The sequence below is a fragment of the Bubalus kerabau genome, chromosome 1 (assembly GCF_029407905.1).
Source record: "Bubalus kerabau isolate K-KA32 ecotype Philippines breed swamp buffalo chromosome 1, PCC_UOA_SB_1v2, whole genome shotgun sequence".
Classification (NCBI taxonomy): Eukaryota; Metazoa; Chordata; class Mammalia; order Artiodactyla; family Bovidae; genus Bubalus; species Bubalus kerabau.
In genome coordinates, this window is record NC_073624.1 from 166181919 (window position 1) to 166196346 (window position 14428).

Genomic DNA, 14428 nt, shown 5'->3' on the forward strand with positions numbered 1-14428 from the left:
TGCCATGCCCTCCTGCAGGGGATCTTCCCGACCCAGGGATCAAACCCATGTTTCTCATGTCTCCTGCATTGGCAGGCGGGTTCTTTACCACTGGCTCTGCCAGGGAAGCCCCTTCTTTACAGCTTATTTTATACCTAATAGTTTATACTTCTTTTTCTCCCATCACAATATTGTCTTCCTTTCTTCCTCTCCCTCCTGGTAGCCACTAGTTTTTTCTCTATATCTATGAGTCTATTTCTTTTTGTTGTTATATTCACTAGTTCATTTTAGTTTTTAGATTCTACATATAATTGATACCACACAGGATTTGTCTTTCTCTGTATGACTTTCTTCACTTAGTGTAATGCCTTCCAAGTTCGTCCCTGTTGATGTATATGCCAAAGGCTCATTCTTTTTTATGGCTGAGAAGGATTCTGTTGTGCAGATGTACCACATCTCCTTTATCCACGAATCTGTTGATACATACTTAGATTGCTCCCGTATCTTGGCAATTGTAAATGATAGTGCTATGAACATTGGGTTGCATCTATCTTTTCAAATTATTGCTTTGTTTTTTGATATATACTCAGCAGTGGAATTTCTGGGTTAAAAGGTAGTTCTATTTTCAGAGTTCTGGGAAACCTCCATACTGTTTTCCACAGTGGTTACACCAATTTCCTTTTCTACTAACAGTCTACAAGGGTCTGCTTGTCTCTAAACCTTGTCAACATTTGTTATTTGTGTTCACTCTGATGATAGCCATTCCGACAGGTGTGAGGTGATAGTTTATTGCGGATTTGATTTATTCCCATGCTGATTAGCGATGGTGAGCCTCTTCTCATGTGCCTGTGGATGCCATTTAATCGGCTTTTAAACTAAATCAGCGAGAATTGAAAACAAAAACAAAAAACGGTAACTAAGGAAGTGTCAAATCCAGCACATGCTTGGTAGGAAGACTGTACATTGATGAGGTGTTTTGGGAAAAGCTGTTTGCAAATATGTGTCAAGAGCCTAAAAATTTTACCTATCTTTAAATCCAGCTATTCCCTTTTAGGAATGTACTGCAAACTGTTGTCTAATCACGAACAGACGGAAAGGCTGAGACCTCAGTGTTGGCGTCACCGTGCTGCTTAGAGCAGCGAATACTTAGAAACGACGCACATGCCTGCATGTAGGGATTAGTTTCAGGAAGGATCGGCATGGTTCTACAGGCACTACACACCATTAAAAATGAAGATGTAGGGGATTTTTAACAACATAGGAAGTAGTCATGATACTTTTTTGTGACATAAAAAAGTCATGAACTAATTTATGAGGCAATGGATTGAGAGAAGATATTAGCTATTTTTAAAGGCAACACGGGATCTATTTTTAGAATATCCTCTCTCAAAGCAACAAGAAAAAGATAGGCAAAGACAAATAAGCAAAGGTTTTGAGTGGTCATTTTTCAGAAGAGGAAATCCAAAAGACTATGAGTCATATAAAGAGATGCTCAGACTCATTGGTGAGAGAGATGCAGATTAAAATGAGAGATCGCTTTACTTCAATCTGATCAGCAAATATTAGGAAGCAGGGTGATATCAAGCAGGGGTGTGGAGGAGATGGCAGAGGACCCTTTGGAGGTGGGGGAGTGTGGCTCGGCACCAGCTTTCTGGAGGCATCTTAGTCGACCGTACTTGGTTGAATCAAGAGACATCGTACGTTCTTGACTCAGCACTCCTGCCTAGGTGTTTGTACCCAGAGCCAGTCACATGCAGCCCCGTGAGGGGAGCCTGGTGGGAATGTCCAGGACAGGATGGAGGGCAGTGCAGGAAGTCTCAGGCAATTGAACCATCCACTGTGGAGTGAACAAATCAAACAGGCACGTGATGCCCAGTTAACATGGAGCAACAGTTAGAGGAAACGAGGTTGACAAACACAGAGCCACATGCTTGGGTCTGAAGTCATAATGTTGAGTGAGAAAGTAAGTTGAGAAAAGATGCAAAAAGTCATTTGGGGAAATTAAAATGATGCCTTCAGAAATCATGCCATGTTTTATAAGGACCCATGCTATCAAGCAGGTGGGCTGGGTGGGGTGGGGTAGACGGGAATGGGGGATGAAGAGTCTAGGGAAAAGTGAATAAACAGTCAACACCAGAGAGGAACCTGGTCCTGGTCAGGAAGGAGACGGTGCTGAGACTGAGAAATGTGAGTCAACTGCCACCCGGAGGTGCTGAGTGCTTGGTAACTCAGTCCTGCCCATCTCTTTGTGCCCCCACGGACTACAGCCTCCAGCTTCCTCTGTCCATGGCATTTCCCAGGTAAGGTTACTGGAGTGGGTTGCCATTTCCTCCTCCAGGGGATCTTCCTGACCCAGTGACTGAACCCTCATCTCCCGTGTCTCCTGCTTGGCAGGTGGGTTCTATACCACTTAGCCACCTGGGAAGCTCTGCAGCTGAGAGTCAAGCCCCACATGGAAATAAATAAACCCCAGTGAGGTCCTGGCCAACCAACCAATGAAAGCAAAAGTACAAACAGAAAGTGTGTTTCAATGATATTATTAAACAATATATTTGTAAGAAAAGCTTGACTATCAATGGTCAGCTTTTTGGATATAGGCCTGCTTGATATTCTTCCTGATATTTTTTTCCTCCCCAATTTTTGATGCTGAATGTACATGACTTTTGTATACGAAAATGACTTCTGCAAATGAAGTGTGAGAGTATGTTTGATAGAAGAAGCGCAGGGGCTCAAGGAGTTTTGTACCTAAAAGGTGAGAACATTTCAAAAAAGGCTGGCTCATTTGGCCATGTGATCTTTAGTTAGCGGGAATTCTACCCTGCAAGGATTCTGTGTTCAGGCTCAGAATAAAGCACGATGTACCTCCTCAGCTTCTTAGCCCAGAGCAAAACACTGTGGACCCACCTCGAGTCCATCTGTCTGGTTGCCACCCCTTGACTGGTGGCTGTCAGTCGCTGGCTGGATTCCAAGATGGGCACCTGTGTGCCCATCATGGTGGCATCGTGGTTGGGAAGGGTTTCTTGCAGGGAACCTTGACACTCTGGTCTCCGCTCAGAGTTTCCTACAAACAAACAACAAACAAACTTCTATTGTGCTGTGAGCCTGTCCTGCCTCAGCAACAGAGAACGGCAATTGAAAAGTCACAGGCACAGATAGCAGTACTTTCTCAAGGCTGTCTGTCTGGTAAATAAGCCTTCGGCTAGTTTTATGGGCTTCCCAGGTGGCCCTAGTGGTAAAGAATCTGCCTGCCAATGCAGGGGACACAAGAGACACGGGTTCAATTCCTTGGTGGGGAAGATCCCTTGGAGGAGGACATGGAAACCCATGCCAGTATTCTTGCCTGGAAAATCCCATGGACAGAAGAGCCTGGAGGGCTACAGTCCATGGGCATGCAGAGAGTCAAACACGACTGAGCGACTGAGCACACACACATGGCAAATATTCCTGTCCTCAGGCCTGCTGACCCCGGCCTCCCAGCTTGTAAACATCAGTTTTGGTTCTTTTAAGTTGACTAGGGGATTTCAAGAGTCATTTTGAGGGCAAAGTTCTCTAAAAACATTGAGTGTGGCGCTAATAACGCTGAGAATGAAGAACTTGCACCCTTGTGGTCTCGTGTGATGGAGTTAAAATAGAAGATATGGAATTGCACGCCTCTACAAATATTGAGAGACATTTACATGTTTTTTCTATTTACTCAGCATTCTTAAAGAGGAGTAGTGTCAGATAATAAAAAAACCAGGTTTGGTATTAAAGGTTCACATTTCAGCTGGACGTCTCGTTGCCTGGGTGCCTTTTGGATCATCAGTTTCCTTACTTAAATAGAGAAGATAAGAGTACCCATGTCTCTTGTGAGAGAGTCTGTAAAGAGCCCAGGATGGTGCCTGGCAAATGTTAGATTGTCAATATGAGTCACATTTAAGTTAGAATCTCTTTCTTCAGAAGTGTTCCTTATTTCAGTCAGTTTCAGATTCTTAGAGGAACCATGACCTTATAGGAACTGGGGTAAATGAGGATGATATTTCGTTCCACAATCAGCTTCATCAGAAAGTGTTGTGATGGGACTATTCAGTTTTCTTTTTTGTTCTGAATTCAGATTTGCTTTGCTGAGGCATGGAGGCGAAAGATGTCTCAGAGGCTGAAGACAGAGCTGAGGATCCAGGTTCCAAAAATAAAAGCCAGCCTGATGCTGCACAACCTGATTTCCCACCAGGAGGGCAGACCCCCGGCCCCACTGCCCTCTGGGAGATGCTGGAAAGGAAGTTTCTGGAATACCAGCAATTGGCTCTCAGGAGCCCGGCTGAACAACAGAAGAGCCTGTTGAATCTTCTCCCACTGTTCCTAAAGGTTGGTATTCTCATTTTTGAAACTGTAAAAAGATGATACAGCACTCTGGGGACTCTTCTGGGATGATTGGAAGCTGGAGTCGGTGGTTTTAATATCATCACGAGTGGTCTCCGATTGGTTGCTTAGAGGAGAGTGTTGTGCTATTTAATAAAGATAGCAACAAGGCTTATCTCCAGGGTGAGGATGGACTTGGAAAGGATGGACAGTTGGCTCTTGAGTATTATTGTCTCTTTAGTTAAAAAAGAACATTGTTCAACAATGATATTGTTCAATCCCTGCTTAGGAGCCAGAGGAGAAACCTGCTCCTTTGGAAGCTAGGAAAGGAATCGGTGTCCTGACATGTGAGTGGTAGCGTGGCTGGTGACTCCAACACCAGGGCCTGGGAGAGTCAGAACATAAGTTGCATCAATAACGCAAACTGAGATGTAATCAGTGGGGAGCAGCAGAGCAGTATTCCCTTCCTTGGCTGTAGACACACAGGAGAAGCCCAGCCTGCCCACTGGGCTGGCACTCTGGCTGGTGGCAGCTGAGAACAGTTTGGGTACAAGGAATTTCCTTTATTGTCTTGGAATAAAGTTCCTGCCAGTGAGGTCTGCCTTGGAGTTGAGTATGTTAGGGTCTAATTGTAGAGTTAGAAAAACATCTTTTTTTATGAAGACTTAGTTTTTGCTTGACCATTGATTTTGTGATATTATTGAAAAATCCATGCACTTACATTCAAAGTATGGAGAATATGAGATATTTTCACATTTGAAAATAAACTTGGATATCCAGGTGGAGGCTTTGGCAGATTTTTATTGGGAAATCCCTTTGCTAATATGTTTCATCTAACCTATTAACCAGAAATACTTAATGATTTCCAAAAATGACTCAGAATTTTCTTGGGATCATATTTATAGGATGCACTGAATACTTAGGCATGCCTTTCTGTAAAAAATTGCTAGGTAACTTACTGTCTATGAATTCATAATTTTCTCCATGTGTTGGACTAGTATGCTCCATATATCCCATTTCACAGACTGGATAACTGGCGCATAGGGAACATACTGGAAAAGAGCAACTAGATCAAGACAGCCACTTAGGTTTCTCACTCCCAGCCCTTCTTGCTTCGATGACCCCAACTTCTGGGAGGCAGTTTACCCAGTTCTCAGATCACCTTTGCCTTATAAGAGGAATGTGAGAATCGCGGCCTCTCACCCACCAAGTCCCTGGGAAGTGTCTGGGTTCAGCCATAGCGCTGGATCTTTCCCACCCCTCTGAGCAGCCCTAGCCCCGATGAAAGGACTCTGCACCTGAGAACCAGGGCTTGATACCTCTTTGCCTCTCTCCAGATTGTTGATTTGAGAATTCATTCTTTTGTTGTACAAATATTCGGGCTTCCCTAGTAGCCCACGGAGAAGGCAATGGTACCCCACTCCAGTACTCTTGCCTGAAAAATCCCATGGACGGAGGAGCCTGGTAGGCTGCAGTCCATGGGGTCACTAAGAGTCGGACATGACTGAGCGACTTCACTTTCACTTTTCACTTTCATGCATTGGAGAAGGAAATGGCACCCCACTCCAGTGTTCTTGCCTGGAGAATCTCAGGGACGGGGGAGCCTGGTAGGCTGCCATCTATGGGGTCGCACAGAGTTGGACATGACTGAAGTAACTTAGCAGCAGCAGCAGTAGCCCAGATGGTAAAGAATCTGCCTGCAATGCAAGAGACCCAGGTTTGATCCCTGAGTTGGGAAGACCCCCTGGAGAAGGGAATGGCTATTCACTCCAATATTCTTGCCTGGAGAACTCCATGGACAAAGGAGCTATTTATTGAGCTCCTACAGTCTCTTTTGAGCCTGGTGCTATGAAAGTAAGGAAGACCAATAGAGGTTTTACCTGTAACTGTCCAGAACAGAGGATACTGAGTAGGACCTAAAATGTGTTTGTTTGGCTTCTAGGAATTAAAAATGAATTCAGTTCAGTTGCTCAGTCATGTCCAACTCTTTGCGACCCAATGGACTGCAGCACGCCAGGCCTCCCTGTCCATCACCAACTCCCGGAGTTTACCCAAACTCATGTCCATCGAGTCGGTGACGCCATCCAACCATCTCATCCTCTGTCGTCCCCTTCTCCTCCTGCCTTCAATCTTTCCCAGCATCAGGGTCTTTTCCAATGAGTCAGTTCTTCACTTCAGGTGGCCAAGTCTTGTAGTTTCAGTTTCAGCTTCAGTCCTTCCAATGAATATTCAGGACTGATTTCCTTTAGGATTGACTGGTTTAATCTCCTTGCAGTCCAAGGGACTGTCAAAACTGAATTCATTCAAAAATGAATTGGTGCCATTTCTTCAAAGTGGAAAGTTTTCATGTGAGACAGGTTTCAAATTCCTCTTGAAAATATTTGTAGCTCCAATAGTGATAATTGGATGGAGATGGTCAGGGGCACCTCTTTAAACAGAAAATGGTCTTGGTCTCTTAGTTTACCCTAGTCCCTCACTCCCTAATACACCTAGGCCACATCACTGATTTATGTTATCTGACCCTACATACACATTGACCTCATGGATAGCAAGTGGTTCCTATTATAACCTAACATCAATATTGGTTCATGTTTCCCAAGCCCTTTCCTAATTACAGGAAGAACGATGGCCCTATTGTTGAATACATGGGGTTTTGAGTCAAACAGTAGGGCTCCAGACCCAGCTCCATTGCTTTTTAGCTGAGCATCCTTGAGCAAGCTACTACATTTTACTGAGCCTCCGTTTCCTCATCTGTAAAGTGGAGTCAATGCCACTTTGCTGGGATACTGTGAGGGTGAGATCAGATGAGGATTGTAAAGTCCACAGCACATGGAGAGTAGGCATGGTGCCCATTCCCTTCCCGCCAGTCTCCCGGAAACTGACTGCACATGCGCAGCTTGAAATCCCGTAGTTGCCACGATCCCCCAAACCGCTGACAAAATCTGCTGCGTTTTGGATCTCTGGAGCCCACCTCTGATGAGCCCTGTAGAGGCAGACTATCACTAGCTTTTTCTTTCTTTTTTTTTTAATCATTTTCTTAAAATCTATATTCTTTTAAGGCCCATATGTTTACAAACCTGTTGTTCCTATTAAGTTCTGACCAATAAAATCCTGCCAGAACAATAGCTCTCAAGCTTCTTAATTAAGAATTGGTAGCAGAAAGGAACATGGGGAAGGTGGAAAGCTGGTTTTTTTGTGTGTGTGGGGGGGAGGGGTTGTAGTGCAGATAACATTTGAGCTGTAGATGAAATCGGAGAATGGCCATTGGATTACAATGTAAGAAATCAAGCTTGTAAAAACTCTCTTCTAAATTGTATATCCATAAAACAGAGTTCTTTAAGTTTGTTTGCAAAGAACCCTCTTAGGAGTATCAGGACTTAAAAAGCCATCTCCCACGGCAAGTGGGCAGTCAAGACTTTCCTATGTCTCCTTGAGTTCAGAAAGACTGCCACTCCTTGCACCTGTGTTGTTTAGGGAGTTGACCCAGAACCTGCAGACAAGGAGGTGGTTTTATTGGATCACGCAGGAAGCAGCACAGAGCCAATGACTCCCCAGGGTGCAGGGTGGTGCTGGCAGGAAGGATTCAATGGACCATTGTTCTTTCCCCGCCAAGAGCCTTGGGCTTTGGTCTTCCTGAAACCTTCCTATCATAAGCTCTTAGAGCAAGAGAAGGCCTTCCTCTCACAAGTACGGGCAGGTCCTGTTGGCCTTCAGTTGACTTTGCTTTAGGGAAAAGGGAACCTCCCGCATCCTCTCACTGCATATAGATTTTGGGTAATAATAGACGGAGAAACTAGAGTTACAGGTGTAGTTGTTGAAGATTGTCCTTAGAATATGTACTTTGAGAGAAAGCAGGCAGCTAGAGGATGGGGAATCCTTGGCAATTAGTGTAAAATTCCTCCCTGTCTGGGACAGACAATCTCACGGGTGGGATGACATGGGGGAAAAGGCAGCTCTGTGCATTTGGTAGATTAGGGATACTGATAATAGGGTCACACTGCTCCCTTCAGGAGGTGACATCTGTGTCCCCTCCCCTGGAACCTGGATGGGTTTGTGATGGCTTGACTAATTGAATAGGGCAAAAATGACATTTCCGGGCTCAGGTCTCAAGAGAATTGTAGCTTCTCCCTGTCACTTGGAATACTTGCTCTTAGACTCCTGCTGCCATGTGTGAGGAAGCCCAGGCAGCCCTGAGTAAAAGCCCGTGTGGAGAGGACCAAAGCTCCTGACATTGCGGCTGCCCTGCTACTGACAGCCAGCACAGTTTGCCAGCCATGTGAGTGTGCTATCTTGGACCTCTTAGCCCTTGTTCGCCACCCCAGCTGAGTGAAGCAGAGAAAAGCTGTTCCTGCTGAGCTCTGCCTGAATTGCAGGTCCATGAGAAAAATAAACGATTGCTGTTACTTTAAGCCACTCAATTTGGGCTTGTTTGTTATACAGCAATAGATAATCAGAACAGTGGGTAACACAAGCAGGAATCCATTTATTTCCTAGTGCTGGGGGATTGGGATTAAAACTAAGTCAGTTGTATTTGTGTGTGTGTGTGGGTCTGTGTGTGCATAGGTACTCTTAGGCTAACTGCCCAGCCAGTGGTACAGAGTTTATACTGTGGGATGTGGTCAATTATTCTTATATAAACCCAGCATGGACTCAGCTGACTATGGAAGAGAGAGAAGTGACATTAAATGTAGTAACAAGGATGACCAAGAGTTATTTCCAAGTGTGGCATCCAGAGGGGATGGTGAGGATAAATACTCCTTCCTGTTCATCTCTGGCTCTAATCCACTTCAGAGTGGGGCCTGCAACATGGTTGATTCCCTTCTCAGGGGAACAATATTTTTGTTATGTTAATAAACTTTTGATGCATCACTTTTTTCTGCTTACAAAGGAGAGAATTAGCAGGGGAAACTCATGGAAAGCATCTGAAATGTTCTGAGTTTACTTAAAGGCCAAGTCATCAAACTGCAGCAATGAAGAAATAGCAATGCGGCAGTCACACGTGAAAACTCACCAGGTTCTCTGTCTTTCAAAGCTGAGGTTTTCTCTCATGTCCTCTAGAGCGTCTGTCATTCCTTATGCTCTGGAGACCAGAGCATCATTTTCTTGTTCTTTTTTCCACTTGAGGGGACAGCCACAAGACGTGATGGTGCAGCTTAGAGAATGTAAGTAAATAAAAATTTTTTAAAATATTGAGCAATATTCTCCCAGCATGCAAATCCCAATTTGGGGGAAAAATTAGTTCCTTTTGAAAGCCGCATTAACTCTTTGGGGTCTCCATGGTACCATTCAGTAAATGATTGCCTCTGTGCATCAGATAGCACCCCAGCGGCCTGAAAGAGTTCATGAGGCCTCCAAAAGTAGCCATCATGGTCCCCAGAAGGAGTGTGAGCCTTGGGAGAATCTGGCTGAGTGTACAATTACTGCTCAACTCACAGTGGCCCAATTTGCTTTATTGTAGAGTGCCTCCTGCAGTCCCACTGCTCAAAGACAATCTCGATGCCTCTGAGTCAACTGCCTGCAAATCAGCCTTTCGGGGGTTTGCCAGCGCTGGGAGGAGGCACAGACATTTGTTAGGAAGATATCATAGAATTCTTAGTCCTGGAGAAGGAAATAATGCTACCACTGAAATTCCCAGCCAGGAGGACTGACTTTTCTCTCCAGAGATTAACTTTTCCAGGTGATAGCTGGCTTCCAGGTGGTAGCCATAGATTTCTTAGACATGCACATGCTATCTCGGTATACGTGAGATAATTCAACTCTTTACTCTGCTGCTTAACTGGTTATCTCAGGTTACCGTCTGGTTCTGCCTCAGTTTCTGTAAAGTGGGAGTAATAATAATACCAATCCCAAAGGTATGTTACGTGGATTAGTGAAAACAATGCATGTCAGTGCTTGGCACAGCATTCGGCGCAAAACCAGCAACACATTTGGCCATTATTCTGCAAAATGTGAGTCCCATCATCATATGTCCATTTATCAAATATTTGTTGGAGGTCTACTATGTAAAATAGTGCTTAAAATTCACCTAGCTGTTTTTGTAGTTTTAGCGAAGTTCTGATATACTGTTTATTTACTTTATTTTATTTACAAAGGAAAGGTGTGACTATGTTCATTTATAGGGCTGAAATTTTTTTAACTAATTCAGATACAAAGTTTTGTTCAAATCAAAATAAATAGCCAGTGACTCACCACCCACATGGGCTTGCCAGGCGGTGCTAGTGGTGACGAATCTGCTTGTCGAGGCAGGAGAAGTAAGATGCAGGGTTGATCCCTGGGTCAGGAAAACCTCCTGGAGGAGGGCATGGCAACCACTCCAGTATTCTTGCCTGGAGAGTCCCATGGACAGAGGAGCCTGAAGGGCTACAGTCCAAGGGTCACAAAGAGTCAGACGTGACCGAAGCAACTTAGCGTGCACTCATGCACCACCCATATAAAGGAAATAAAGCATTTCAGATAAACTAAAGCCACCTTTATATAAATTCAAGAACTTATTCCCCTTCCGCTCACTCCCAATGGTAACTCCCAACCTGCTGAATTAACATGCCCTGTGCGAAATGATATACAAAGAGACAGCAAGTTGTAAAAGTATATTATGGTATCATTCTAAGATACCTATAAAACTGTATGTAAATTATACAATAATATGGGTGTATTTTTATAACCATAAGTAATAATATCATGTAATTTATGTATAGTCTCACAAGTTTTTGTAGACTCAAACTGTAATATACTTTCACAATTTGCTTTTTCCACAACATTCTATTTCTAGGATTTGTCTGTATTGATACAACTCTATTTCTTTTTTCTTTTTCCGTTCTATGTGATATCCTTATATAAGTTTGTCACAAACCATTCATTATCCTATTGATGAACATTAAAGTTTTCTCAATCAAAAATAACATTGCATAAATATTTCTTGTCCATGTCACCTGTGCACACACACAAGCATGTTTAGGGATACACTTAGAGACTTCTCTCTAGCACTGGAATTGCTGGGTGGTTGGACATGTGCCCCCTTAACTTTATTTAATCATGTTAAATGCTTCTTCAAAGAGGTTCTTTCAAGTAAATCTCCAGCATAGGGTATGGGGGTTTCATGGTTCCTCACTTTCCCTACATTTGATATTGTCAGATTTTTCCTTTCTGCTAACCAGAAAAGCATAAAATATCTTCTTGCAGTTATAGTTTGCGTTTCCCTGATTATTAGTAATTTTCTGTTTATCTTTCAATAAGTTGTGTGTTGCTTCATTTGCCTGTTTTTAAAAAATCAGCCTTTTAAAAAATTTATTTGTAGGGGTCTAAATACCAGCCTTCTGTCAGTTACATACATCACAAATACTGCCTCCTGGCCTGCAGTCTTCGTCCTCGTTTTCCATACAGTGTCTTTTCACATCAAGAAGAGTTTTAAAGGTTTTGACTTTTAAACAAACATAGTATCTGTTGCAAGGAAACACACTGAGAATGATTTCCCTTTGGAAATGTTATGTCTTTCTCACCTTTCCTAGAAGGAGGATCTCAGCTTAAAAAAAAATGGACAGGCCTTTGGGAAGGAATATAATTTCACATGGCTGGTGAGTGGGAGCAGTGGATGACAATCTAGCAAATTGCATTTCATAGTGGCCACTCATTGCCAGGAATGGGCGCAGCAGCTTACCTCCCTGGTGGGGACCGGGGGTCCGGAGTTGCCAGGAACTCAAGTTCGGGGCCAAGGATAGTCGCTCTGCTCCGTACTCAGCCCATGATGACACAGGAGAACAAAGGGAAGGACTCACTTGCAAAGCAGACCTAGGAACAGGATTACTCTGGAAACTGGAGGAAATTCTGGAACGAGTCTGGCATCCCAAGCAGAATTGTAAGACTTCTATTAAATAGTATTTTAAACAATAATCAGGGAAAGTCTGAGGAAAAAGAAGACCAGACGGGATAGACATGAAAGGGACAGATAAGAGAGGATTTTAAGAAAATTAAAAGAAACGGGAGACTAAAAACAATGACGGCAACAACTTGAACTGGAAAAGGATTTCCTAAGCTTGGAACTAAATCCAGAAAGTAAAGGAATGGATGGAGAAATTTCATTTCATGGGAATTTCAGATTTCTGTACAGTTTACCAAGCAATACCACACTTAAAGATGAAATGACAGATTCATAAAAACTGTGATAATGTTATAGACCAAAGGTTAATGATTTTTGTATATAAAAAGATTTTAAAAATAAATAAGAAAATAATGAAAAACCCAATAGAATAATAGGCTAATTCAAAAGGCATTAAAAGTGTTCATCCACTCTAGTTACCCAAAGATTGCAACTAAAATGAGATATTTTTTTCTTCTGTAAGTTTTCTTATTTAAGATGAAAAAGCACCACAGTGCTCTATATTGGTGTGGGTGGAGAGAAATCAGCCCTTTTCCAAGGAGCCTTGGAGGCTAATCTGGTAAACTTTTTATGGAGAGTGAGTTAGTAGTTATTAATAGTAATAGGTACCAAATCACTAAAAAAATGGTAAAAAAAAAACACTCTTTTAATTGGATAGTATCACTGACTCAATGGACATGAGTTTTAACAAGTTCCAGGAGATAGTGAACAACAGGGAAGCCTGGTGTGTTGAGGTCCATGGGGTCTCACGAAAAGAGTCGGACATGACTGAGCGACTGAACAACAATAATTGAAAATCCTTCTTTTTAAAATCTACAATTCTTTTAGAATTTATCTGAAAGAAATACTTGCACTACCAAACTAAAATATTTGCATGAGGTTTGATAAGAGTGTAAGAGGAGAATCAGTGAGACCCAGCAATTGATGGTGAGGAAGGGGAAGCAGGAGGGACCTAGAGAATTGCTTTTGAAATTTCCCTCTAGAGCAGGTGAGTGCTCAGTAGGGCCATTCCCTGAGACAAGATACATTGTGCTGGGGGGAAGGCAGTAGATTCAGCAAAGCATGTTTGGTGTTTCAGGAGCGCGAGCTCAGGGGAGACGTCCAGAGTCAAAGCTGGGTGTGTTTGGAGCTCAGCATAAGTTGAAGAATTCACAGAATCTCACTAGTGTAGGGAGACAGTGGGAGCTGGAGCGTGGGAGATTCGGCGGCTTCCGTAAACCTGAGAAAGCGACTCAGGCTGGCAGGGCGGTGATTCTGAAGCCTAGCTTTGTAGCTTTGACACCACTGAGTGAATCCTGCATGTTGCACTTCAGGCCTGGGAACACTCCGTGGGGATCATCTGCTTTCCCAGTCTTCAAAGTCTGGCTGAAGAGGTTTCCAACCAGTTTGCCCAAGAAATACAGAAGGCACTTGTGGGAAAGCCTGCAGGTAAGAGAAGAGCTGCCCTGGAGAACCTCACGCAGAGCAAAACAGCTCTGCGGGCCCCTCCCAGGCCTCTGGCGAAGCCCCTCTGCTTTCTAGGGGAGTTAGAGTGGAGCCTTTGAACATGCACAGCAGGCCAGGTTCTGACCCTGAGGACCCTGGAGAAGAGAGGAAAAGGCCAGAAGAGGGAAGAGAAGGCGAACTTGGGAAAATTTGCTGTTCTTGGGAGGGACACACACTCACACCACTGACCCTACCCTATATATGTGTGTGATATATATACACACAAACACACACAGATGCTGCTCCCCCCAACACACACACACACACACACACACACATGCACACAAAACCAAAGCCAAGCAAATTTCCTGCTATAGGTCTCCTGACTCACATCCTTTCCTTCATGGAGTTGGACCCCCAGAGCCTTGGCTATGAGGCGGAGAGCAGAAGGAGATGCCAGGGGGAAGGAATAGCTTGAGCATTGTGTAGATGGAGGACTCCCTGTGACAAAAGAGGCTGTGTGACATAGGAAGTGGGGAGAAGACACTGGATTGTGGCGAGTCCAATTGCTGAGGAGCTTGTTCTTATTATTTAGCAATAGGGAGCCATTGATGGCTGTTGAACAGGCATGATGGCATAATAAAAGCTATCCTCCAAGGAGATTAATGTTGACAGAGTATGGAATGTTTGGTGCAGATACAGGCATCACTGTTGGGCGTGCAAGTGGCGGAGGTTCCGTAAGGATGCTAAGGCATACCTTAGGGAGAGCGGGGCCCAAGTGGAGGGAAGCTGGGTGACCTGGCCACCGCACGC

General features: G+C 43.8%; 1 protein-coding gene across 1 annotated transcript in view; it reads left to right on the plus strand.

Moving 5' to 3' along the window:
- The window catches only part of WDFY4 (WDFY family member 4), a 248721-nt gene that overhangs the window by 18079 nt on the left and 216214 nt on the right, over positions 1 to 14428 (plus strand). Inside the window, exons 2-3 of the mRNA XM_055538375.1 lie at positions 4073 to 4323; positions 13504 to 13618. Of these exons, the coding sequence (XP_055394350.1) occupies positions 4090 to 4323; positions 13504 to 13618 (349 nt within the window). The 5' untranslated portion in view covers positions 4073 to 4089. The remainder of the gene's footprint in view (positions 1 to 4072; positions 4324 to 13503; positions 13619 to 14428) is intronic.